This window comes from Muntiacus reevesi, chromosome 2, assembly GCF_963930625.1.
Source record: "Muntiacus reevesi chromosome 2, mMunRee1.1, whole genome shotgun sequence".
NCBI classification, from domain to species: Eukaryota; Metazoa; Chordata; class Mammalia; order Artiodactyla; family Cervidae; genus Muntiacus; species Muntiacus reevesi.
The window spans coordinates 10843461-10870635 of record NC_089250.1 but is presented as its reverse complement, the minus strand read 5'-3'; the positions used below and the strand labels follow the sequence as shown (position 1 = coordinate 10870635).

General features: G+C 42.2%; 1 protein-coding gene across 3 annotated transcripts in view; it reads left to right on the top strand.

The window, feature by feature from the left end:
* LOC136159096 (POTE ankyrin domain family member A-like) overlaps positions 1–27175 on the top strand; it is a 55589-nt gene that overhangs the window by 22621 nt on the left and 5793 nt on the right. For 2 of the 3 annotated variants that reach the window (XM_065920912.1, XM_065920913.1), the window contains 3 exons: positions 4799–4934; positions 9940–10153; positions 10861–11036. In XM_065920912.1, coding sequence (XP_065776984.1) covers positions 4799–4934; positions 9940–10153; positions 10861–11026 — 516 coding nt within the window. In that variant the 3' untranslated portion in view covers positions 11027–11036. The remainder of the gene's footprint in view (positions 1–4798; positions 4935–9939; positions 10154–10860; positions 11037–27175) is intronic. The other variant, XM_065920914.1, reaches the window with a different exon arrangement.

The following is a 27175-nucleotide window of genomic DNA, read 5'->3' as shown; positions in this document are numbered from 1 at the left end:
TTTGGGACCCTCTGGGCCTCTTGGGCTTTGGTGACTATTTCCTTCCCCATTTTAGGGAAGTTTTCAATTATTATCTCCTCAAGTATTTTCTCATGGTCTTTCTTTTTGTCTTCTTCTTCTGGGACTCCTATGATTCGAATGTTGGAGTGTTTAACATTGTCCCAGAGGTCCCTGAAGTTGTCCTCATTTCTTTCAGTTATTTTTTTTTTCTCTCTGCCTCATTTATTTCTACCATTCTATCTTCTACCTCACTTACCCTATCTTCTGCCTCTGCTATTCTACTGTTGGTTCCCTCCAGATGTTTTTGATCTCATTTATTGCATTATTCATTATTGACTGACTCTTTTGTATTTCTTCTAGGTTCTTGTTAAACATTTCTTGCATCTTCTCAATCCTTGTCTCCAGGCTATTTATCTGTAACTCCGTTTTGTTTTCAAGATTTTGGATCATTTTCACTATCATTCTTCGGAATTCTTTTTCAGGTACTTCCCTATCTCCTCCTCTTTTGTTTGGTTTGGTGGGCATTTATCCTGTTCCCTTACCTGCTCAGTATTTCTCTGCCTTTTCATCTTGTTTAGATTGCTGTGTTTGGGGTGGCCTTTCTGTATTCTGGCAGTTTGTGGTTCCTCTTTATTGTGGAGGTTCCTCACTGTGGGTGGGGTTGGACAGGTGGCTTGTCAAGGTTTCCTGGTTCAGGAAGCTTGCGTCGGTGTTCTGGTGGGTGGGGGGGAGCTGGATCTCTTCTCTCTGAAGTGCAATGAAGTGTCCAGTAGTGAGTTTTGAGATGTCTATGTGTTTGGTGTGCCTTTGGACAGCCTGTATATTGAAGCTCAGGGATATGTTCCTGTGTTGCTGGAGAATTTGCGTGCTGTGTTTGGCTCTGGAACTTGTTGGCTCTTGGGTGGTGCTTGGTTTCAGTGTAGGTATGGAGGCTTTTGGATGAGGCTTTTGGATTAATGTTGCCAGGAGTCAGGGGTTCTCTGGTGTTCTCAGGTTTTGGACTTAAGCCTCCTGCCTCTGGTTTTCAGTCTTATTCTTACAGTAGCCTCAAGACTTCTCCATCTATACAGCACTGATGATAAAATGTCTAGGTTAATGACGAAAAGTTTCTCCACACTGAGGGATCCCCAGAGAGGTTCACAGAGTTCCATGGAGAAGAGAAGAGGGAGGAGGGAGATAGAAGTGACCAGGAGGAGAAGAGGGGGAATCAAAAGGGGAGAGAGCAAGCTAGCCAGTAATCACTTCCCTATGTGCTCTCCACAGTCTGGACCCCTCAGAGAGGTTCACGGAGTTGCACAGAGAAGAGAAGAGGGAGGAAGGAGACAGAGGTGGCCAGGAGGATAAAAGGGGGCATCAAAAGGAGAGAGACAGATCCAGCCACTAATCAGTTCCCTAAGTGTTCTGCACAGCCCAGAACACACACAGAGATTCACAGAGTTGGGTAGAAAAGAGAAAGGAGAGGGCGGAGATAGGGGTGACCTGGTGGAGACAAAGGAGAGTCAAAAGGGGGAGAGAGCAATCAAGCCAGTAATCACACTCCCAAGTGAAAATGGGTACTGAAGATTGAGTTCTTAAAGGTACAAAATTGATAACAAATGCCAAAAAGCAAAGATTAAAAATCTAGAGTAGAGGTTAGACTCTCAAAAACACAATATTAAAAAAAGAAAGCAAAGTCACAGAAAATTATAAAATATATATATATGAAGTTTGCTTTTCAAATAGGGTCTTTTTTTTTTTGGCAAGGTAACAGTAGGTTGTAAAAATGAAAATTAAAGGAGTAATAGAGGACTTAAAAATAAAAAAAAATATTTAAAACCTGATAATAGTACAAATAGATCTAGGAATTTCTCTGGAGCTGTTGCGGGCAGTGTGGGGTCAGTCCAGTTTCACATAGTTCCTTTATCCAGCTTATACCTCTCAAGGTCTATTGGCCCCTTCCAACATAGTCGCTGCTAACTTCAGGGTTTTAATCTGTTGCACCTGTCATTTCCAAAGCGGTTCCCTCTGTTTGTTTTAGCTTTTTCTGTTTGCAGGTCTCTTCAATTATCTAATGTCCAGACACAAGGGGCGAAGGTGGTCACTTATTTAGGCTCACTTGTTCAGTTCTGCTTTGGGGACAGAGGAACCCTGCGAACAAATATCACCGGCGTGTGTGGGGAGTGCGCACAGTGTCTAGGCCGCACTGGGTTTGCCCCCGCTCATGGCGTGTGCGCTTTCCCAGTCTACACTTCTCAGGCTCTAGGTTGCTCTGCCGGGGAACTGTCTGAGGCGGGCCCTGGATTGTGTGCACTTCCCAGGTCTAGGCCGCTCAGGTTCAGGTTCTCGTGTACTCCACAAAGGTGCAGACTCGGTTGGGCCTGTGTTTTGTGCCCCTCGCAGGTCTGAGCAGCTCAGGTGACCAGGTGCTTGGTGAGCGTCATCTCCCCAGGTGGGGGGTGCGTCTTACAACCTCCCCGGTCCCAGCCACTGAGTTTCCTGGGTGGCAGTGGGCGTGGCCATCTCTGGTGTGCCGTGTGTCTCTTCTGGGGAGCTGATCTCTGGCTGCGACCCACCCGGCGGATGTCAACCATTCAGAATTCCAAGAAGTTTTGGTTAGTGACGGTGCGTGCTTGCAGTTTGGTAAAGGATGCCTCTCTGGGGCCGAGTTTGCCCTTTCCAGCTCTGGCTGCCCGCCTCCTGCCTCCCTGCCTCCGGCGAGGGATGAGCCGGTCTGCAGTGGGCTAGCTCTCCTCTGGTATTCACTCAGTGCTTTGTTCTGTGAGCGGACCTGGCAGTGCCTTAGTTTAGGGCTTTTTGCGGGATAGTTCTCTTTCTCTCTCTCTGGCTGTCCTACAGTTTAGGTTGCTATCTCATGTTAGTTCCCTCAGATTGCCCTCAGGGCATTCAGGCCTGGTCCTCAACATAAGCAATGCAGCCCCTCTTGCTGGTGGTGGATGCGAGCACTGGGAGTTGCCGTTAGGCACGTAATCTGTGTGTTTTATTTATTTATTTACTTATTTTTCCTCCTGGTTACGTTGCCCTCTGACATTCCAAATCTCCCCACAGACCCGCCGGTGAGAGTGTTTCCTGGTGTTTGGAAACTTCTCCTCTTTTAAGACTCCCTTCCTGGGATGGATCTCTATCCCTACCTCTTTTGTCTCTCTTTTTATCTTTTATATTTTGTCCTACCTCCTTTCGAAGACAATGGGCTGACTTTCTGGGTGCCTGATGTTCTCTGCCAGCATTCAGAAGTTGTTTTCTGGAGTTTGCTCAGCATTCAAATGATCTTTCGATGAATTTGTGAGGGAGAAAGTGGTCTCCCTGTACTGTGCCTCTGCCATCTTAGGACCACCCCCCATGTTATTTTTAAGAAACTTTATTAATTTCAGTCTTTATAGATGTTAAATTACCATGTCAATTCTTTGTTATACCTGTGAAACTAACATGTAAATTCTTCCATATCAGAAAGTTAGTCATTGTGGTTACTTGATTTTTTTAGTTTCTTCTTCCTTTCCCGGTGTGATTATTGAGTCCTGCTTGATCATCATAAATGTATTTGAAAACTTTTAAACCTTCAACGTGGATAATCATCATTTTACTCCTTTTTTTTTTTAATGTCTAGATCATTCCTTTCATCTTTACCTGCCATTCCAGAAGACATAGATAGGAAATTAGAGTCGTCAGTGTACTGTTTACAGGGAAAGAAACAGTCCACCTTGTGAATGTTCAAATAGGGTTGTAAAAAATTCATTTATTCTTAACTAAGGATAATTGCTTCCCAGAATTTTGTTGTTTTCTGTCATACATCAACAAGAATCAGCCATAGGTACACCCACATCCGCTCCCTCCCAAACCCCCCTCCATCTCCCTCGCCATCCCATCCTTCTAGATTGTTGCAGAGCCCCTCTTGAGTTCCCAGAGTGATAGAGCAAATTCCCATTGGCTATCTGTTTTACAGATGGAATTGTAAGTTTCCATGTTATTCTTTCCATCCATCTCACCCTCTCCCCTCTTCCCCTTCCCCCGTGCCTATAAGTCTTTTCTCTGTCTGTTTCTCCATTGCTGCCCTGCAGATAAATTCATCAGTACTATCTTTCTAGATTCCATACATATGCATTAGTATATGATATTTCTGACTTACCTCACTATGTATAATAGACTCTAGGTTCATCCACCTGATTAGAACTGACTCAAATGCGTTCCTTTTTACAGCTGAGTAATGTTCCTTTGTATATATGTACCACCACATCTTCATCCATTCATCTGTCAATGGCCATCTAAGTTGATTCCATGTTCTAGCTATCATAAATAGCACTGCAATGAAAATCAGAGTGGATGTGTCTTTTCCATTTTGGTTTCCTCAGGGTATACTCCTGGGAGTGGGATTGCTGTTGGGTCATATGGTGGTTTTATTCCAGTTTCTGAAGGAATCTGCATACCATCTTCCATAGTGGTTGTATCAATTTACCTTCCCACCAGCAGCCTCCACACCCTCTCCACCGTTCATTGTTTGTAGACTTTTTGATGATGGCCATTCTGACTGGTGTGAGGTGCTATCTCATTGTGGCTGAGTGGTGAAGAATCGGCCTGCAGTGGGAGACCTGGGTTTGATCCCTGAGTTGGGAAGGAAGGCATGGCAACCCACTCCAGTATTCTTGCCTGGAGAATCCCATGGATGGAGGAGCCTGGTAGGCACACAATTCTCTTCTATTAAGAAATGTCTGGTTTTGCTTTGATACAGAGATTTATCACCTCTGTACACTTTGTATATTTTATACATATTTTAAGGACATTGTGAAACAGTATTATTTACATGTAGGTCAAAGAACAAATTGATTACGTGAACGACCTCGATGACTTAACTCAATCGTCTGAGACTGTTTCTGAGGATGGCGACATGCTTTACTCCACGAATTCCACATTGCAAGTAGAACCTCTCGACGTGGGGTGTAAAGGTAGGACCGCAGTGTAAATGTTACCAGAAAGCCTGTCTGTGTATAGAGTAGTGATATATGCACACCTTGTCAGTTCTGCTCTAGAGCCAGAGATATGTTACAGTGCTGTGCATCTCAGAAGTATGTTTTGCATTAAAAGGACATGAAAGTGAGTGTATACCCTGAGCCACAGGCCTGTGATCCTTCTCACTCACTGCACGTTCTGTTGATGCTTCTTCTTTCCTGTGCCTTCACCCACGGTCAGGTCAGCATCATTTTCCTCCTAGAGTAACTGAAATAATCTCAGGACTTCTTCCCCTGCCACTCCACCTGGCAGAACCTCGGTCTGCACAGCAACTGTAATTATTGCCGATTTTTAAACATTCAGGTCTCATCATGCTACCCCCTTGCTTAAAGCCCAACTGTTGCCTCTCTTGGCTGTATGGTTAAAGGTCATAATTGTGTAGTTCCATCTGGTTTTAGTTTTTACCCTTCTTTCTACTGAATTTTAGAATCAGCTTGTCAGTTCCCTAAAATGTCTGCTGGTATTAGCATTTTCATTTTCCTTCAGTTCAAAATACTTTGTCCTTTCTCTTTTCATTAGCTCTTTGATCCGTGTGATTTACTTTCCAAATATTGAGAGTTTTCCAGAGATCCTTCTGTGCTCTTGCTTCTCACGATTTGCTCGATGCATCCAGAGGGGCCCTGGGGCTAGGGCTCATTATTTCCTGCCTTGGAGGCAAGACCTTGCTGACTGCCCTGTTCATTCTGCTGGTACGTAGGAGTTTTTCCAGGCTGGTTCAGGAGAATAGATAGAGTTCCTAGGAGTGAGCGAGCACTAGGCACGGTCTCCTGTAGTCTTTTCAGATGGTCTCTCCCTGGTCTCAGGTGGTTTCTCACACATGTGCACTGTTCGTTCCTCTGCTTAATATCCAAGGGACTCGTCCTCAGATCTCCAGGGTCTTTGTTCTGTGTTCCACCCTCTCCTCTCCACGGTTCTGACCTGTGATCTCTGCCCGCGTTGGTTTCCCCAGATTCTCATCTTCATCACCTCCACTTGGGGAGGCCAGTGAACTGAGCTGCCATTCCTTCTCCCTGTGTCAGGGCCTGGAAATTCTCTCCAGGCAATGAGCTGGGGCGTCCCTTAGGCTAACCTCGTGTGTTTCCGGGATCATTGTCCTTCATTCCCTGAAGTCCTTTGTCATGAAAACCATTGTTTGATGTATTTTGCCGGTATTGTTTTTGCTTGCTCCACTCAGGAAGGTAAATCGGTAGCTGTTCACTCTGCCTAGGTTAGAGACATATGGCAGCTGGAGACTGTCCACAGGGTTGTTCCTCCTCCTCTGCTTACCACTTCCTGCTCATCCTTCATTTCTCAGTGTGACATCTCTTCCCCAGGGAAAAGTTTCCTGGACCCAGTCTGTGTCAAGCTCTGTTCTGTTTTCATAGAACTCTCTTTTCTGGTAGTATCTATCCTGAGGTCATAATTATTTGATTTTTCTTTCTCTTGTACTAGACTTCAAGCTAAACAAGAGCCAGGGGCGTCTGTTTATCTTCAGACCTTAGAATAGTGTCTTCCACATTATTCAGTTCAGTCACTCAGTCGTGTCCGATTCTTTGTGACCCCATGAATCGCAGCACGCCAGGCCTGCCTGTCCATCACCAACTCCCAGAGTCCAACCAAACCCATGTCCATCAAGTCGATGATGCCATCCAGCCATCTCATCCTCTGTCGTCCCCTTCTCCTCCTGCCCCCAATCTTTCCCAGCGTCGGGGTCTTTTCCAATGAGTCCACTCTTCGCATCAGGTGGCCACAGTATTGGAGTTTCAGCTTCAGCATCAGTCCTTCCAATGAACACCCAGGACTGATCTCCTTTATGATGGGCTGGTTGGATCTCCTTGCAGTCCAAGGGACTCTCAAGAGTCTTCTCCAACACCACAGTTCAAAAGCACCAATTCTTTGGCGCTCAGCTTTCTTCACAGTCCAACTCTCACATCCATACATGACCACTGGAAAAACCATAGCCTTGACCAGACGGACCTTTGTTGGCAAAGTGATGTCTCTGCTTTTTAATATGCTATCTAGGTTGGTCATAACTTTCCTTCCAAGGAGTAAGTGTCATTTAATTTCATGGCTGCAGTCACCATCTGCAGTGACTTTGGAGCCCAGAAAAATAAAGTCTGACACTGTTTCCACTGTTTCCCCATCTATTTGCCCACTTCATGTGTTGGGACCGGATGCCATGATCTTAGTTTTCTGAAAACTGAGCTATAAGGCCACTTTTTCACTCTCCTCTTTCACTTTCATCAAGACGCTCTTTACTTCTTCTTTACTTTCTGCCATAAGGGTGGTGTCATCTGCATATCTGAGGTTATTGATATTTCTCCTGGCAATCTTGATTCCAGTTTGTGCTTCTTCCAGCCTAGCGTTTCTCATGATGTGCTCTGCATATAAGTTAAATCGGCAGGGTGACAATATACAACCTTGACATACCCCTTTTCCTATTTGGAACCAGTCTGTTGTTCCATGTGCAGTTCTAACTGTTGCTTCCTGACCTGCATATAGGTTTCTCAAGAGGCAGATCAGATGGTCTGGTATGCCCATCTCTTTCAGAATTTTGCACAGTTGATTGTGATCCACACAGTCAAAAGCTTTGGCATAGTCAATAAAGCAGAAATAGATGTTTTTCTGGAACTCTCATGTTTTTTCAGATCCATCGGATGTTGGCAATTTGATCTCTGGCTCCTCTGCCTTTTCTTAAAACCAGCTTGAACATCTGGAAGTTCACGATTCTCATGTTGCCGAAGCCTGGCTTGGAGACTTTTGAGCATTTCTTTACTAGCATGTCATATGAGTGCAATTGTGGGGTAGTTTGAGCATTCTCTGGCACTGCCTTTCTTTGGGATTGGAATGAAAACTGACCTTTTCCAGTCCTGTGGCCACTGGTGGACTTTCCATATTTGCTGGCATATTGAGTGCAGCACCTACACGGCATCATCTTTGAGGATTTGAAATAGCTCAACTGGAATTCCATCACCAACACTAGCTTTGTTCGTAGTGATGCTTTCTAACGCCCACTTGACTTCACATTCCAGGATGTCTGGCTCTAGGTGAGTGATCACACCATCGTGATTATCTGGGTCATGAAGATCTTTTTTGTACAGTTCTGTGTATTCTCGCCATCTTCTTAACAGCTTCTGCTTCTGTTAGGTCCCTGCCATTTCTGCCCTTTATTGAGCCCATCTTTGCATGAAATATTCCCTTGGTTTCTCTAATTTTCTTGAAGAGATCTCTAGTCTTTCCCATTCTCTTGTTTTCCTCTATTTCTTTGCATTGATTGCTAAGGAGGGCTTTCTTATCTCTCCTTGCTATACTTTGGAACTCTGCATTCAGCTGGGCATATCTTTCCTTTTCTCCTTTGCTTTTTGCTTCCTGTCTTTTCCCAGCTATTTGGAAGGCCTCCTCAGACAGCCATTTTGCTTTTTTGCATTGCCTTTTTGGGGATGGTCTTGATCCCTGTCTCCTGTAGAATGTCACGAACCTCCATCCATAATTCATCAGGCACTGTGTTTATCAGATCTAGTCCCTGAAATGCATTTCACACTTCCACTGTGTAGTCCTAAGGGATTTGATTTAGGTCATGCCTGAATGGTCTACTGTTTTTCTCCACTTTCTTCCATTTCAGTCTGAATTTGGCAATAAGGAGTTCATGATCTGAGCCACAGTCAGCTCCCGGTCTTGTTTCTGCTGAATGTATAGAGCTTCTCCATCTTTGGCTGCAAAGCATATAATCAGTCTGATTTCGGTGTCGACCATCTGGTGATGTCCATGGGTAGAGTCTTCTCTTATGTTGTTAGAAGAGAGTGTTTGCTATGACCAGTGTGTTTTCTTGGCAGAACCTATTAGCCTTTGCCCTGCTTCCTTCTGTACTGCAAGGCCAAATTTGCCTGTTACTCCAGGTGTTTCTTGACTTCCTACTTTTGCATTTCAGTCCCCTGTAATGAAAAGGACATCTTTTTTGGGTGTTAGTTCTAGAAGGTCTTGTAGGTCTTCATAGAACTGTTCCATTTCAGCTTCTTTGGTGTTACTGGTTGGGGCATAGACTTGAATTACCGTGATATTGAGTGGTTTGTCTTGGAAACGAGCAGAGATCATTCTGTCATTTTTGAGATTGCATCCAAGGACTCCATTTCGGATTCTTTTGTTGACTATGATGGCTACTCTTTTTCTTCTAAGGGATTCCTTCCACAGTAGTAGATATAATGATCATCTGAGTTAAATTCACCCATTCCAGTCCATCTTAGTTCTCTGATTCCTAGAATGTCGATGTTCACTCTTGTCATCTCCTGCTTGACCACTTCCAATTTCCCTTGATTCATGAACCTAACATTCCAGGTTCCCATGCAATATTACTCTTTACAGCATTGAATCTTGCTTCTATCACCAGTCCCATTCACAACTGGGTTATTTTTGCTTTGGCTGCATCCCTTCATTCTTTCTGGAGTTCTTTCTCCACTGATCTCCAGTTGCATATGGGACACCTGCTGACCTGGGGAGTTCATCTTTCAGTGTCCTATCTCTTTGCCTTTTCATCCTGTTCATGGAATTCTCAAGGCAAGAATACTGAAGTGGTTTGCCATTCCCTTCTCCAGTGGACCACATTCTTTCAGACCTCTCCACCATGACCCTTCCGTCTTGGGTGGCCCCATACGGCATGGCTTAGTTTCATTGAGTTAGACAAGGCTGTGGTCCATGTGATCAGATTGGCTAGTTGTCCATGACTATAGTTTCAGTCTGTCTGCCCCCTGATCCCCTCTCTGCCGTCTTACCTGGGTTTCTCTTACCTTGGACGCAGGGTCTCTCTTCACGGGTGCTCCAGTGAAGTGTCTATTCCCCATTACAGACACTTAATATTTGTTCAGTGCCTGGATGAGTGACTGTGAAAGGCACAGTCCTTTATATTCAAATTTTACTCACATACATTTTTGTTTGTTTGTTTCTATCTTTGTTTTCTTTGTCATGCAGATTCCGTTCGCAAGTTGAAAATTCGGGATACAACTTTGTCCCATGAAACATTAATAGATTTTCAAAGAAGCCACTGTGAACTCCTTAGAGGAGCACCCCACAAATTAAAAAGTAAGGGTTGTGGGCTACAAAAAGAGCTGTCAGAAAGCGAAGAAGTGAAATCACAGTTAGAGCACCAGAAAGCGGAGTGGGAACGAGAACTGGGCAGCTTGAGGTACCATACATCTTGCTTTTAAAGAAATATTTGAACTGTTGCTTCGTTTAATACTACAGAGATGTAGGTGTGTTATAAGGACTAACTTATCCTCTTGGATTTTACAGGGGAGAAAACATATTGTGGACTGTGAAATTCTTGGAAATAATGTAGCAGGTTCTTAACAGTGAATGCTTCTAATAATTTAATGTATATTTTTCCAAATCATCATTTTCATGACCATACAGGAGTTCACCATAATGGAGACCCCAATAGTTATTTACCAAATTGACTTTCGGTTGTTTTTCACTTTTCTATATTCTGTTTAATACTGCAAGGAATGTCTTTTCTATAAATTCATTTCTACCTTTTAAATTACTTTGAATACATTTTTCTTTAATAATATTATCTTACTTGGTTAAAGTATGAGAAGTTTTAGAAAGGTCTGTGGTCTATATTTCTTAGCTATTCTTCAGAAAGTTTATATGACTTTACGTTCCCACCCACAGATGTATGAAGTAGCCATTTTTCTCAAGACAAATAAAAACAAAATTTTATGCAATTTTATTCCTAAGCCTCTGCATGAAAACAGTGATCATTATTGAGTGTTTTTCATTGTATTCCCCCCATGTTTATTATCTTAAAGATTGTGAAGAGGGAACCCAAATTATTGCAGTAGCAGCGAATAATCCCTTGATTTTCTAAGAAGAACTCTCTAAATTTTTCAGATTCACTTTAAAGAAAGAAGAAAAGAATAGAAGAAATGCTAATATGTTGAATGAAAAAATTAGGGAGCAGCTCAGAAAAGAAGACAAATATAGTAAAGAAGTTGAAACAACAACTAGAACTCACTCTCCCAGCACTCAAAATGGAACTGCGGACTATGAGAAATAATCGGAATCAGGTAGAGTAATCTTTGGTGAAAATTTCAAATTTCTAACACTATTTCATCAATATTATTTATAATATCCCCTTTGTTTGGAGAAGTACCACTTTATTTAGTGTTGTACCATTTATTTAGTGTCATTTTGTTTGGTGTTATAGGAAATTTTAAGTTACTTCTTAAAAGCAAAACAATTCAAAATTCCCGCAAGTAACAAGGCCAGAAATAAGAATTCTATAATCCTGAAAAGCTGGGTGCAATTTTTCAATCAGAGGGAGGAGAAGGTCACGTCAGTAGCTCACACAATCAGTTCAGTTCAGTTCAGTCGCTCAGTCGTGTCCGACTCTTTGCGACCCCGTGAATCGCAGCATGCCAGGCCTCCCTGTCCATCACCAACTCCCGGAGTTTACTCAAACTCATGCCCATCGAGTCGGTGATGCATCCAGCCATCTCATCCTCTGTCGTCCCCTCCTCCTCCTGCCCCCAATCCCTCCAAGCATCAGGGTCTTTTCCAATGAGTCAACTCTTCGCATGAGGTGGCCAAAGTACTGGAGTTTCAGCTTCAGCATCAGTCCTTCCAATGAACACCAAAGACTGATCTCCTTTAGGATGGACTGGTTGGATCTCCTTGCAGTCCAAGGGACTCTCAAGAGTCTTCTCCAACACCACAGTTCCAAAGCATCAATTTTTCGGTGCTCAGCTTTCTTCACAGTCCAACTCTCCCATCCATACATGACCACTGGAGAAACAAACCATAGCCTTGACCAGACGGACCTTTGTTGGCAAAATAATGTCTCAGCTTTTTAATATGCTATCTAGGTTGGTCATAACTTTCCTTCCAAGGAATAAGTGTCTTTTAATTTCATGGCTGCAGTCACCATCTGCAGTGATTTTGGAGCCCCCAAAAATAAAGTCTGCCACTGTTTCCACTGTCTCCCCATCTATTTCCCATGAGGTGATGGGACCAGATGCCGTGATCTTAGTTTTCTGAATGTTAAGCTTTAAGCCAACTTTTTTATTGTCGTCTTGCACTTTGATCAACAGCCTTTTTAGTTCCTCTTCACTTTCTGCCATAAGGGTGGTGTCATCTGCATATCTGAGGTTATTGATATTTCTCCTGGCAATCTTAATTCCAGCTTATGCTTCTTCCAGCCCAGCGTTTCTCATGATGTACTCTGCATAGAAGTTAAATAAGTAGGGTGATAATTAGCCTTGACGTACTCCTTTCCCTATTTGGAACCAGTCTATTGTTCCCTGTCCAGTTCTAACTGTTGCTTCCTGACCTGCATACAGGTTTCTCAAGAGGCAGGTCAGGTGGTCTAGTATGCCCATCTCCTTCAGAATTTTGCACAGTTTCTTGTGATTCACACAGTCGACGGCTTTGGCATAGTCAATAAAGCAGAAATAGATGTTTTTCGGGAACTATCTTGCTTTTTTGATGATCCAGCGGATATTGGCAATTTGATCTCTGGCTCCTCTGCCTTTTCCAAAACCAGCTTGAACATCTGGAAGTTCTCGGTTCACGTATTGCTGAAGCCTGACTTGGCGAATTTTGGGCATTACTTTACTAGCGTGTGAGGTGAGTGCAACTGTGCGATAGTTTGAACATTCTTTGGGATTGCCTTTCTTAGGGATTGGAATGAAAACTGACCTTTTCCAATGCTGTGACCACTGCTGAGTCTTCCAAATTTGCTGGCATATTGAGTGCAGCACTTTCACAGCATCATCTTTGAGGATTTGAAATAGCTCAACTGGAATTCCATCACATCCACTAGCTTTGTTCATAGTGATGCTTTCTAAGGCCCACTTGACTTCACATTCCAGGATGTCTGGCTCTAGGTCAGTGATCACACCATTGTGATTATCTGGGTCGTGAAGATCTTTTTTGTACAGTTCTTCTGTGTATTCTTGCCACCTCTTCTTAATATCTTCTGCTTCTGTTAGGTCCATACCATTTCTGTCCTTTATCGAACCCATCTTTGCCTGAAATGTTCCCTTGATATCTCTAATTTTCTTGAACAGATCTCTAGTCTTTCCCATTCTGTTGTTTTCCCCTGTTTGCATTGATCGCTGGGGAAGGCTTTCTTATCTCTTCTGGCTATTCTTTGGAACTCTGCATTCAAATGGGAATATCTTTCCTTTTCTCCTTTGCTTTTCCCTTCTCTTCGTTTCACAGCTATTTGTAAGGCCTCCTCAGATAACCATATTGCCTTTTTGCATTTCATTTCCATGGGGATGGTTATTGAGAAACCACAGGGTTGAGATTGTTGTAGAAACTGGAGGTTAAGCTCTCCACTCGCCTCAGGCGACAGATCCTTCTGCCTTGAGTGAATAGGTCTAGAAGAGAAGGGGCATGGGGAGGGAAGATTGTGCCTAGTTTTACATCAAGTTTCCTCTGGCCTTCAATCTGGCAGGTGGGTGAGGGTCGTGGACCCCCTACCTCTGTGCCCGTCAGCCCTCAGTCCACCTGCCCCGAGAACAGCAGAGCTGGCTCCAGCTTTCCCAGCTGGATTCTCCCTCACAGTAGAGTCCTCAAGGTCTGGTGTTAACTGGCGTCCTCGAGAGGTGCAGGAATGCTCCCCGTAGAATTTTTTTCCAGCATTTGGTAGAAACCAAACACTCTTGAAGTTGATTGTCCTTCATTCTGCTGAGTTCTCGAGTGGCATCTCAGAACAAAGGAATTCATTCCCCAGCCAATGTCCCTCTCAGACACGGACCGGGACCCATCCCCGAGGTCCTCGCAGCAGATCCCCCACAACGGAAACCTCTCGGGGAGAGCTCAGGAACGCACTGTGTGTAGTTCAGATCCATTTGTCTACATCAGTCAGGTAGGGACACACAGTGGCCTCATCCAAGGAGAGGTCTTTAATATTTTCCATAGGAACTGATCTCAGATCTTTTGCGACTGTCCCGAAGGAGCTGGGACCCTGATTGTGGTCTAGGCCAGGCAGACCACGTGTGCTCCCCCGTCGACTGCCCTACCCGACAAAGTCCCTCTGCTCTGCGGGGAGCACGTCTGTCCCTCCATGCCCGCATCACCACCAGTGTCTCAGTCAGAGTCTGCTCCTGGCTCCACTCTCATTTCTGTAACCAGTGCCCTGTCAACGGCCTTTTCACATCATTTACAGCTTTTCAGTTCGTAAAAGCTGCAACATCAGTTGTAAAAACACTTTTCAACACTTTAACAAGGTCTTTTTTTAGAATCAACTTATAGAAGTCTCCCTCCCAACAAGGGAATAAAACTCAAAAACTCTTGCTACTTGCACATATTCTGGTATTTGGTAGTGATTTCCCTCCCTTGATAGATCATTAGGTTAGTTTATCACCTCCACTGAAGGTAAGGAGGAAAACTATAGGCAGTCCAAAGACCATACTTTGGAAGTCATTCTTGTACTTGTGAGAAAATGAACCCTCTGCTCTGTGTAGTGTCCTGTTTCCGTACAAAGAACTTTTGAAAACAGTGATAGATGTGCCATAGTATACATTTAGTGATAATTATTATGTTTTTCATTGTATTTCCCCCATCTTACTATTTTAAACAGTATGAAGAGAGAATGAAAGTTATTGCTACAGAAAGTAACCTCATGATTCTCTAAGAAGAGCTCTCTAAATTTTACCTTATTTACCATTAGTGTATATACCATGAATGAAATAGGTGGATTATTTTGTACTGATATGTTTGTACTAGAGAAGTAACTGTGGTTTGATGTAAGAGGCCTAATAGAATCAGAAGACCTGGTGAAAAGCCTGCAGCTTACTTATATAGTTTTAACTTCTTCCTTTCCAGAATCATTATCGCTAATGAGATAATTGATGTTTGTAGAAGTGCTTAGTACAGTTGTCAGTAGGTAGAAGTCTGTAATTGCCTATTAAAATGTTAGAAATGTGGCATAGTCTCAAGAAAACAATTTCTGTACAAAATATAATCTATTTAAATATATAGAGAGCTAAGGCTCTTACTGTGAAGTAACTGTATAGGAGGTATCAGATGCAGTGTTTTTAAAGGCAGCGAATGGTGGTGTTTATTGAATCACAGTTGATTTACAATGTTGTGTCAGTTTCAGGTATATAGCACAGTGATTGAGACCTATATGTATATATGTGTGTATATTATGTAAATGGGGGTTCCCTGCTGGCTCAGACAGTAAAGAATCCACGTGCAAAGCGGGAGACCTGGGTTGGATCCTTAGGTTGGGAAGACCCCCTGGAGAAGGAAATGGCTGCCGTCTCCAGTATTCTTGCCTGGGGAATTCCATGGACAGAGGCGCCTGACAGGCTACAGTCTGTCGGGTTGCAAAGAGTTGGACATGACTGAGTGAGTAACACACACACACACACACACACACACACACACACACACACACACATTCCTTTTCAGATTCTTCTAGTAGAATGTTAATTGTAGTTCCTAATGTTGCACAGTAGATCCTTATTGGTTATTTTACATACACTTGACTGTATATAATGGTATATGTTAAACCCAACCTTATTTTTCCCTCCCCCTACCCTCCTTTCCCCCATGGTGACCATAAGTTTGTTTTCTATGTTTGTGAGTCTCTCTTTTTTTTTTTCCATTTATTTTTATTAGTTGGAGGCTAATTACTTTACAGTATTGTAGTGGTTTTTGTCATACATTGACATGAATCAGCCGTGGATGTGAATCCCTTTCTGTTTTGTAAACAAATTCATTTTAGATTCCACATATAAGCAGTATGATATAATATTTGTCTTCGTCTGGCTTACCTCACATTGGGTGATAATGTCTAGGTCCATCTCTGTTGATGCAAATAACATTATTTTGTTCTTTTTCACGGCTTAGTAGTTTTCCATTGTATAAATATTCCATATCGGATGCAAGTTTTAAGTGTAGTCAACGCTACAGATCCTTTATTTTAAGCCTTCTGGGTTTGCTGTGGTTCAGAGAAAAGCCTTTTCCGTTCTGAGCTTCTTGAAAAGTCGCTTGGGATTTCTTTTTCCTTTCATGGATTCTTTGTCTTCAATTGAGTTTTTGAACCTTAGGGAGTTTCTGCTTGTATAAAGTTTGAGGTTTGAATCAAATCTTAATTTTTCTGGTTGGAGAGCCACTTGCTGCAGTCTTTTCATTGTAGAAAGATACAGGTTAGTGTTTCATTTCAGAGGAAATAGTGAAATGTCATTTTATTGAGTACTAACTACAAGTTTCCTTTGTTTCACTTAGGTTCCTGATAGTGGTAGAAAAGCAAAAGATCTGTTATGCAAAAGCCACGTGCTGCAGGATGAAATAGCCAGCCTAAGACGGGAAATAGGAGTTAATCAACAAATGCAATCATTTAAAGAGAGAATTTGTCAGTATGAAAATGAGAAAGCAGAAGCAAGTATCCAGAAGGAGAAATAATTTTCAGACTTCCTAAAAGAAAATTCAAAATGATTCTTGATTCTAGCTAAATGGTGAATCTAGTTGAATGAAAAAATACACAGGCTGTGACTATATGGTCTCTAAACAAGCCTAAAAGCACACCTTCTATATCCAGCAAATAAAAGTTAGACCCGAGAGATGCTCCACTTGGAGTGGAGATGTTGTGTCGCTGGTGAAGTGTTAAGAGATTAAGTTCTAAATTTTTAATATAGACAGATATTAGTAATTTAGTCTTTTACTATTAAGATAATAATTTTAATCTTTATGTTACCGCATATCGGTATAATGATGAAGCAGATAAAAGAAATGCTCAAACCTAAAATGGATATTTCATAACTAAGCTTCAGTCATTACATGGATTACCTTGACAGTCAATTCCATGTTTCCCGGATGCTACCACTTATATATAGTACTTTGGCTTCGGTAGCTTGTCATACCTTTTTGTCGTACTTGTTGGTATAATTTTCATTCTATTCATGTAAATTTGAATTAACTTGGAAAACATTTCAGTCTTGAATCATTTCTTCTTACGGCCTCTCAACTCTTTAAAGAATTGTCACTAATTGGTAATTCATTGACAAGTCATTGAAATATTCTTGTCATTAAATCATAATTTGGGACTCAAGTGGTGAACTTTAACCAAACTCGTCCTTGTTTTAATCTTCCCGCTGCTATTTATGCTATTTACTTAGAACATGTTTACAAACAATTTGCTCATAATTCTCATTTTAAGGATCAATTACTATCATCTGAATAGCAGATTGCCCAATAAAAATGAAGGGTGGCAACAGGAATGGAGTGAGTCAGGGAGAGGGCTGTAGGGGCTGCAGTCCAGAGGCAGGTAGGTGGAGGACAGGATAACGAGGCTCCTTGAGGGCATGGGAGCAACTGCTTTTGTTAAATTTGATTTTTCTTTTATATTGGAGCATAGTTGATAGACAGTTTTGTGTTAGTTTCAGGCGTACAGCAAATTGATTCAGTTTACACACACATGCATCCTTTTCCAGTTCCTTTTCGCAGGTGGGTGACTGCAGAATGTTGAGTAGAGCTCCCTGTGCTCCCCAGGAGGCCCTTGTGGTCAGCCAAGAGCAGAAGTGGGGAGGAGGGATAAATTAGGAGTTTGGGGTTAACATAGACACACTACTAGACATAAAATAGATAAGCCACAAGGGAATGGCCTAATTTTTTTTGCTGGGATAGGAGTCTGTTGGAAAGATCTGAGCACTGGTTGGGATATGTGAAGATATCTGAAGTTAATCAAAGCCTCTAATAAAGAAAGAGGGAACATGTTCTACAGGGTGGCGTATTCCACCACTTGTTGCACATTCACACCCATTTCTTTCTGGTTGTGGGGTGGTGAAGCTCTGCAGATTTATTGGGAGGGGCACGGCGTGGACAGCGGGTCTGCATCTTTTGTCTGAGTGACTTAATATAAGAAAGGCCGGAGGGTGGCCCCTTCTGTGTCTGTAACCAGATTCAGTGAGGAGGGAAAAGGAGGTGAGTTGCTGTGTGTGGTGATAGTTTTCAAAGTCCATATGTGGGAGTTATCTCTTATTAACACAACGTCATTGTAAAGTGATTTGATAAACTCAGTGACACAGCATCTTATTAGGCAATTGTGAGACTGCCACTTCGGCAAGAAGTGGCTGATACCCTCAAAAAGCAGTCTATGTTGGACGCTGCGCTGGAAGTCATGGCACGCAACCATGCCAATTTAGAAGATGAGATACAGGATTTAAAGAGCAAGGTATGGGGTACTCTTTCTGCCCCCTTCTGATGTCTATGTCAGAAGCTTTCTCTATCTCCTTTATACTTTAATAAAACTTTATTACACAAACGTTCTGAGCGATCCAGCCTCGTCTCTGGCCCCGGATTGAATTCTTCTCCTCCGGAGACCAAGAACCCGGACGTCTTTGGGATTCAGCAACAACCTTTCATCTTGGGGCCTTGTCCGGGATCCTTCAGGACAAGGAGGGTGTGCTTTGCTCATGATGTCTACTCTACGAGCTCAAAGAAGACTCCAAACGGAATTCGAGTGGTCCCTCATGCTCCAGCGGCCCGGCCCGGGCTTCCTCTACATTCTTTAGGATTATTTAACAATAATGTATCTTGCCTGAGGACAGCCTTTGATTAAACCTTCTGGCTAATTCTGTTATCTTAAAACATAAATTAGACATAAACATAAAATAGGTCTACAACTCGGGAGACCCAGGTTTAATCCCTGGGTCAAGAAGATCCCCTGGAGAAGGAAATGGCAACCCAGTCCAGTACTATCGCCTGGAAAATCCCATGGATGGAGGAGCCTGGTGGGCTACAATCCATGGGGTCGCAAAGAGTTGGACACGACTGAGCGACTTCACTTTCACTTTCTAAAACATAAATTATGGGAGTAGGTCTGGTCTTTACAAGGATGTATCCTGCCTGAGGACAGTTTTTGGATTAAACCTTCTGGCCAATTCTGTTATCTTAAAATGTAAATTATGGGAGTAGGTCTGGTGAGGTCTTTACAACCTCCAGACATTCCTTGGATTCTTTGGAGAGTATATAACTCCACTGCTAACACTAGCAAGGGGGTACTCTTTCGACCACCTTCTCATGTCTATGTCAGAAGCTCTCTCTATCTCCTTTATACTTTAATAAAACTTTATTACAAAAAAATAAATAAATAAAGAGCAAGGTACGTCAACTCCCAAGTCAGGTACATATGAAATTGAATGTGTGGACAGTTAATATGTAGGTTAAAGCGTTTGAGGACACTCATTTTCATAGTTTTCTTTTGTATTTTCATTACAAGTCATTTACTCCAGTTTTATTATCTTTATAATGCACTCGTTTCTTAAACTCTGTCATTCTGTGATTTGCATTATATATTTTTACTTATGTTATTTATCCTTAGGAAAGTGGAGAAATGTGCATCCTTATTCACACAAGTTGAGAGACTTTTTTTTTGTATTGAACTATATATATATATACATATATATATATATATATAGACACACACACACACACACACACATATATATATATTAGTGATAGCTGTATTACCATGATGAGGTAAGCCAGATAAAATCAGAGGATAATGTTTAATGGAAGGTTCCAGAAAATTATCATTTCTCATCTTCCCTTTGGTGACCGGCTGTAGAGTTCTGTGTATATTTATTTTGTGAATTTCAGAATAACTTGTTGCGGAAATGGTATTATACAAACCCGTTGAATTTAGGCATTGCTTTCTTTTCTTCATTTGAGATATATTGTAAAAGCAAGGAGATCCTCAGATGGAGTATAGTATGTATGCCGGACCAGCCGGGAGATTTCAGCGAGCAACACGGCGCGTTCCTTTAGGCTAAGAAATAAAGACACAGAACAGATGGGGTCGAGAGGATCGCTGCAGTCAGCGATGATTCTTTATTTCTCAGGGTTACATTTATACTAAACCAAGAAGAGAATCTTAAGAAGAGAAAATATTTTTCCATAAACATCACTTTGAGATAACAATCACCAGAACTCTCTGATAACATCAAGGGTTAAGAAGGGCATCCCATTTATCTTAAGGTTGCTCGTGAAAGGCTTATGTATCTGCATCATGTGTGCATTCAAGGCTTACTAGTGTTCTGATTAACTTTGGGTTCCAGGAGAGGGGTGGCGGGACAGAGAGCTATGTCCTTGAACAGACCCTTGATAATCAATCAAGGCAGCTCCCAGAGTCAGCTCTTTCAAGCCGCTCCCCGCATATGTACATCCAAAATAAAGAATTAAGAGCATCATCTAGATCGTGCCTTTGGATTTTTTAAAAAGCTATTGAGATATAATTGACATATCATATAATTCACCCATTCCAAGTGTGTAGTTCAGTATCTCTTAGTCTAGAGAGGTGTCACCTGTGACCACAGTCAATTTTAGAGCATTTCCACCACCCCTCAAAAGAAACCCTGCATCCCTTAGTCACCACCTATGGCCCCCTCCTCTCCCTCAGCCCCAGGCAGCCCCCAGTATAATATCCGTCTGTGTGGACGTGCCTGTTCTGGGTATTTCACGTAAGTGGAGTCACACGGTGTGTGCTCCTTTGTGGTTAGCTTTTCTCATGTGATGTCATGTTTTCGCGGTTCATCCATGTTACAGCACGTGTCAGTTCTTCCGTTTCTGTTGATGATCAAACTAGAAACAGTACGTGGCTAAGCCATTTATCCATTCATACGTTGATGGAGATTTGGGTTGTTTCCACTTTGCGGCTATGAAAAATGCTGCTGTGAGCACTGACTTACACGCTTCTGGATGGACAGGCTTTTATTTCCCTGTGGTTGGATTTTATCCTCAGAGTTAACTGTTAATTCCACGTATAAAATAAACTGGAGAAATAACCCACTAGTTTGGGTGAGTTAAGATCTCCTTTGTTGTGCAATGATTTCTCAACAACACATGTTATACCTCACTTTCATTAACTCTAGATTTACAGAGAAATAGAAACTATTGGTTAGAACAATCCTGTAAGATTAGATCCATGTCAAATGTTTTTGTACTAACTCACCTTAAAAAGCATGCTACATGCTAAATCGCTTCAGTCATATCCAACTCTTTTGCAACCCTATGGGCTGTAGCCCACCAGGCTCCTCTGTCCATGGAATTCCTCAGGCAAGAATACTGAAGTGGGTTGCCATTTCCTACTCCAGGGGATCTTCCCAACCAAGAGGTTGAACCCAATTGTCTCCTGCATTCCCTGTATTGGCAGGCAGATTCTTTACCACTGTGCCACCTAGGAAGCCCATTTAAATCGATAAATGTCTCTGAATTTTTTTTTTTCTTTTCCTCTAAAGGTTTTGTATATCCCTAGTCTGATTTATTCATGGATAATTGACTTTTGTTTGATGCTATCGTAAATCATAAGTTTAAGAATTTGCTACTTTACAGGAATACAATTGGAGTTTGTGTCCTGATTTTATGTAGAGCTACCTTGCTAAACTTTCTTACTGACTCTAATATTGTATTTCTGAATTACATTCTTTCATGTATAAACACAACCATCATGTGTGAAGTATGCCAGTTTTGTTTCTTCCTTTCCAGTCATCAAACTTTTGTGCCTTTCTCTTGCTTTAATGCTCTGCCTAGGAACACTTCTAAAATGCTGAATTGAAAATAATAGTAATGAACATTTTTGTCTTTTCTTGAACTCAAAGGGCAACTTCCAATGACTCATCATCACATCTGAGGTTTATGGAAGGATTTTGGGTTGTCTACAAATAATTTTCCTTCTACTCACAATTGCTGGGAATTTTTCATCGTAAATGGAAATGAATTTTATCAGATACATTTTTCTGGATATGTTGAGGTGATTATAGGATTTATTTCATTTGTTAATTAATTCCATTTATTGGTTTTCTAAAGTTAAATCTGCATCTTCGGGCTTCCCTGGTGGGCTCAGTGGGAAAGAATCCGCTTGCCAATGCAGAAGGCATCAGTTTGAGCCCTAGTCTGGGAAGATTCCACATACTGTGGAGCAAGTAAGCCCACGAGCCACAGCTACTGAAACCCATGCCTCCCGGAGTCCCTGCTCTGCAACAAGAGACGCCACAGCAATGGGAAGCCCATGCACTGCAAGAAGAGTAGCCCCTGCTTGCCGCAACTAGAGAAAACCTGCATACAGCAATGAAGACCCAGGAAAGCCAGAAATGAAAACATAAATAATTCTAAAAAATATCTTCATCTTTTATATAAACCCTTCTTGATGATGATGGATGATCCTTTTTACATGTTACTCACTTTGATTTGCATGCGAGTGTCCTTTACTCTGTTGCCCGTGTCAGACTTCAGTATCAAAGTTAAGCTACTCTCACAAAGTAAGTCTTTCCTATTCTTACTCCTATTATCTCCAATTATCTGGAAGAGTCTGTGCAGTATTTCCTTGAAGGCGACTTTAGTTGTATCCCATTATATTAATGCATCACATGGGTTGTCATGACAGCTTAGAATCCCAAGGAACCTTATCCACAGATCAAGTCTTCATAATCCTGTCAACTCTATCCCATGGGCTTTCACTGAATACACACTGGTGCTGAGCCAAAGCCTGGGAGCAGGCAAAGAGCTGAGAGAGACTTCTAAAGGTTTCATTCAGTGCAAGGCATTGGCTGGCAGCTTCCTATGGCTAAGGGATGTCAGAGTGCTGACACCAGTCTCTCACTGAGAGCACTGCATAGGCTTCCAAAGCCTGAGGGTAGGCTGCAGAGAGACCTCCTGAAGCCCTGATTGGGAATCATAGATGAAAAACAAAGAGAACTTCCCATGGACCCCAAAAGCTAGCAGCTAGCCTGTAGAGCAGAGAGAGATCTCCCATGATTTAACAAGCTGGGTAACTTGGCTACAGAACAAGAGAACTGCAAGGTCCCATGCCCTGCTGAAGGGAAAGTGCTAGCTCTTCTCTCTAAACATTTGAAGCTAGTAACCTGAATGTAGCAAACCTGAAGCAAAGTCCATACTCAGCTCAACTACAGGTTAGACAGTAGCACATAGGGTAAAGAATCTGCCTGCAATGCAAGATGCTCACACAGTGTGTGAGCGACTCACACACGGGCTAGAGGAATTCAGGCCCCTAACCTTAGGGCCATGTTGAATAGATGAAACACACTCTTCTGGAAACAAATATTATTAACTTTGCATTTATCTTTTATGTGCAATGTCTTGTCTAATATCCAAAGTTAAGACACATTCAAAGAAGTAAGAAAATATGAGCTAGGGTTGAAAAAAGAAACAGTCAATAAAAGCAAATCCAGAGATGGCCTAGATGTTGGGCTTATCAGACAGGGACTTTACATAACTCTAGCGAGCGAAGTCGCTCAGTCGTGTCCAACTCTTAACGACCCCTTGGACTGCAGCCTACCAGGCTCCTCCATCCATGAGAATTTCCAGGCAAGAGTACTGGAGTGGGTTGCCATTTCCTTCTCCTGGGGATCTTCCCGACCCAGGGGTCAAACCCACGTCTCCCACATTGTAGACAGACGCTTTACCATCTGAGCCACCAGGGAAGTTCATTACATAACTCTAATAAATGATAAATGCTAAGGGCTCTAGTGGGTAGAAAATGGACATTGCACAAGTAGATGGGCAAAATCCACAGAGAACTGGAGGTTTTAAAAATGTTAACAAAAATAACAGATATGAGAATCATTCAGTGAACTTAGCTGACTGGACACAGCAGCGGAAAAAAAAATGTTAGTGAAGCCTGTAGACAAGTCAATTGAAATGATTCAAAATTAAATAAAGGGAGGGAAGGAGGTTTAAAAGCCATGGAATCTGAGTTCTGCAAGACAATAGCAGCAGTAGTTGAACACGGTACTTGTAATTAAAATCCAAGGAGACGACAGTGGAGCACAGGAAAAATCTGAAGAAATAATGGTTGAGAAATTTCTTCAGTTGATTAGTGATACCAACACACAGAGTCAAGAATCTCAGTGGACTCCAAGCAGGATAAATACAAAACAGCTGGGGTGGGACTGTTGAACAGTCATGTCCAACTCTCTGTGGCCTCCTGGACTGTAGCCCACCAGGCTTCTCTGTCCATGGAGTTTTCCAGGCAAGAATACTGGAGCAGGTTGCCATTTCCTACTCCAGTGGATCTTCCTGACCCAGGGATTGAACCTGAATCCCTTGCGTCTCCTGCAGGCAGATTCTTTACTGCTGATGCCACCTGGGAAACCCTGACATATGAGAATCAAACTGCTAAAAAGCAAAGACCAAGAACAGATCTTAAGAGCACCCAGATAGTGAAAAATTGTTACTTTCAGGGAAACAACGGTAAGAACGAAGGCTAAATTCTCTCAGAAATCATGAAGACCAGAAAACACCAGAATCATATCTTTAGTCCTGAAAGGGCAATTAGGGGGGTAAAAAGTTGTCAAGCTAAACTATTATATCCATTGAAAACCTCCTTTAAAAATGAAGGTAAAGACATTACAGAGTACCAATTGAAGAACTCTTTCCCAATAGACAGTCACTGCCAAAGAAAAAAAAAAAGTAACAGGTTTTAGGTTGTAGGGAAATGATACCAAGCAGAAGAAAGACTTTTAAAACAAAATGGGAGGGGGGATATTCTGAGAGAATAGCATTGAAACAAGTATACTACCGAGGCTGAAACAGATTACCAGCCCAGGTTGGATGCATGGGACAAGTGCTCAGGGCTGGTGCACTGGGAAGACCCAGAGGGATTGGATGGGGACTGGAGTGTGTGTGTGTGGGGGGGGGGGGGGGGGAGGGATCAGGATGGGGAACACATGTAAATGCATGGCTGATTCATGTCAATGTATGGCAAAAACCACTACAATATGGTAAAGTAATTAGCCTCCAACTAATAAAAATAAATGAAAAAAAAATTTTCACATGCTTCAGATAGCCGGAATGAATGTAGGTCAAAAATTATTTGCAATTAAAAAAAATGAAGGGATCAAAAGGATAATAAATATGTAGCTTTAGACTTGCTTGGCATAAAAGCTTGAATTTAAAACCCAAGTCATGGTCACCAATCCTTTGCCCTAAGGTAACCAGAGCCTTTTCTTCTCAGAGTGCAGGTTCTCCAGCTGCAACAAAGAGTTGGCCCTTGTCTCCAGCTCTCTGGTGACCTTGGGAAGGTGGCACAGTGGTAAAGAATCTGCCAGAAGCAGAAAACGCTGGTTAAATTCGTGGATTAGGAAGATCCTCTGGAATCGAAAATGGCAGCCTACTCCAGCATCCTTGCCTGGAACATTCCATGGACAGGAGCCTGGCTGGTTCCATTCCAGGGGTCACAAAGAGTCAGGGCTGTGTCGGCTGAGCACAGCCCCCACAGATGTTATCCTTGAGGCTCACTCTTTCTTTCTTCTTGACCATATTCTCTAAAAACTCATGCTATTTTGAAGCAGATTACTACCTGCCTGCGCTCTGGCAGAAGTTTTACCTTCTGGATAGATATGGAAAGAAAGGAGCGGCTGGTGGGGCTGGGAGTGGGTCAGTGGAAAAGCTCTGTCCAGCTCACAAAAGAACTCATATGCACAAGTCAGTGGTTGAATGCTTCTTTGGTGTTTTAGTCCAAGAGAGCTCCTTGTTCTGGGCAGGCAGCGGAGGTGAATCGATGCCTCTTGCTTCGCTGCTGTTAGCCCTGCTGCTTTAGTTTAGAATTCGCAGCACACAGAGCCCCAGAGTGTGTCCCTCAGCCCTCCCCCAGGGACACAATAGTGCGCTTGTCTTTCAGTGCTGCAAACAGCATTCTCTCTCCCCCTGAGTTTCCAGCACTGTTTCCAGTTGTTGGCCTTTTGTGTATCTTCTCAGGTATTTTAATGAAAAAGTTAGAGAGGTTACATCAGGTAAGTCTAGTTTTTTTTGACAACTTTTTATTACTTAAATTCATATATGTAGGAAAGTTGAAAGAATTTTACAGGAAATATCCATACACCTTCCACCTAGATTCAATACCTAAAGTATTGATTTTGCTTATTAATGACAAATTTTAATTCGGGGATGCAGAAAAAGATAGTTTATTTTAAGCAGATTGTTATTATACATATTCTTAGACTTATGAGCATTAAATATGCTTTATGTTAATCATAAAAATATTTAACCAGAGAAAAACTGGAGTATAAGTAACTTTTCTATAAATGATACATCAGCATTACGTTAATAAATGGAAAACTGAAGCAATCATTTTAAGAGTTCATGTTTTATAAAATTTTAATGAGATTGGATAATTTTTTACAATGATCCACCTCATTCTATAGATTAAAATTGGTTGAATGATGGGAAAGGAGAAATAAATGACCTTGATGTCGATTTGGGTCTATGTTGTCTTAAGCAAAAATTTACCTAAACTATAAATCAATTTGGGATTTCCTGGTGGCTCAGACAGTAAAGAATCCTCTTGCAATGTGGGAGACCTGGGTTCAGTCCTTGAATTGGCACTATCTCCTAGGGGAGGGCATGGCAACCCACTCCAGCATTCTCACCTGGAGAATCCCCATGGATAGAGGAGTCTGGTGGGCTACAGTCCATGGGATCGCAAACAGTCGGTCATGACTGAGAGAGTAAGCACAGCACATAAATAAACTTGGAGCTCAAGACATCTCCTTTTATACCCAATGTCTTTTAAAGGATATCATTTATATTATTATATTATATTATACAGTCATATGGGTTTCCCTGATGACTCAGTTGGTAAAGAGTCTGCTTGCAATAGTTTCTCACCAGAGGATGAGAACAAGAATGAGAAGATTCTTCTTGGCTTTGTAATTCATCACCCTCCAGCATGCTCACCATCTGGGAGAAACCAACATCAGCCATTGGGCTGACTTATTGAGAAGCCGACAGATGATGGCCTCAAAGTCATTTAAAAAGAGCACTTCAACTCCAACCTCATTTAAAAGGCTATGCTTTTATACCCAAACTTAGTGGTAATATTCTTCCGCTTTACATTTTTCTTCTCACAATACAGCATTTCAAACAGCCCAGCCAAGGGACCCTAAAGCAGTCTTAGGTCTTATGTAACAATTCCCTGCACATTATTATTATTTTTCAAATTGCTTTTCCCTGGCACACATTACAAAGTCTCCCTGCAGATCAAAACCAAAGGCTTGGAACGAGCCCATGTTTGTTTCAACTTGAATCACCATCCACCTGGGTCTGAGTCAGGCTGGCAGTCCAAAGGGAAAATACTGCCTAAGTTTGTTACTGCCTCTGGATCTGTCCCCGGGCTCAAGAGCACAAAGCAGATCAACTGGGAGAGGCCACAAGGCAAATTTGCCTAGAGATGAAT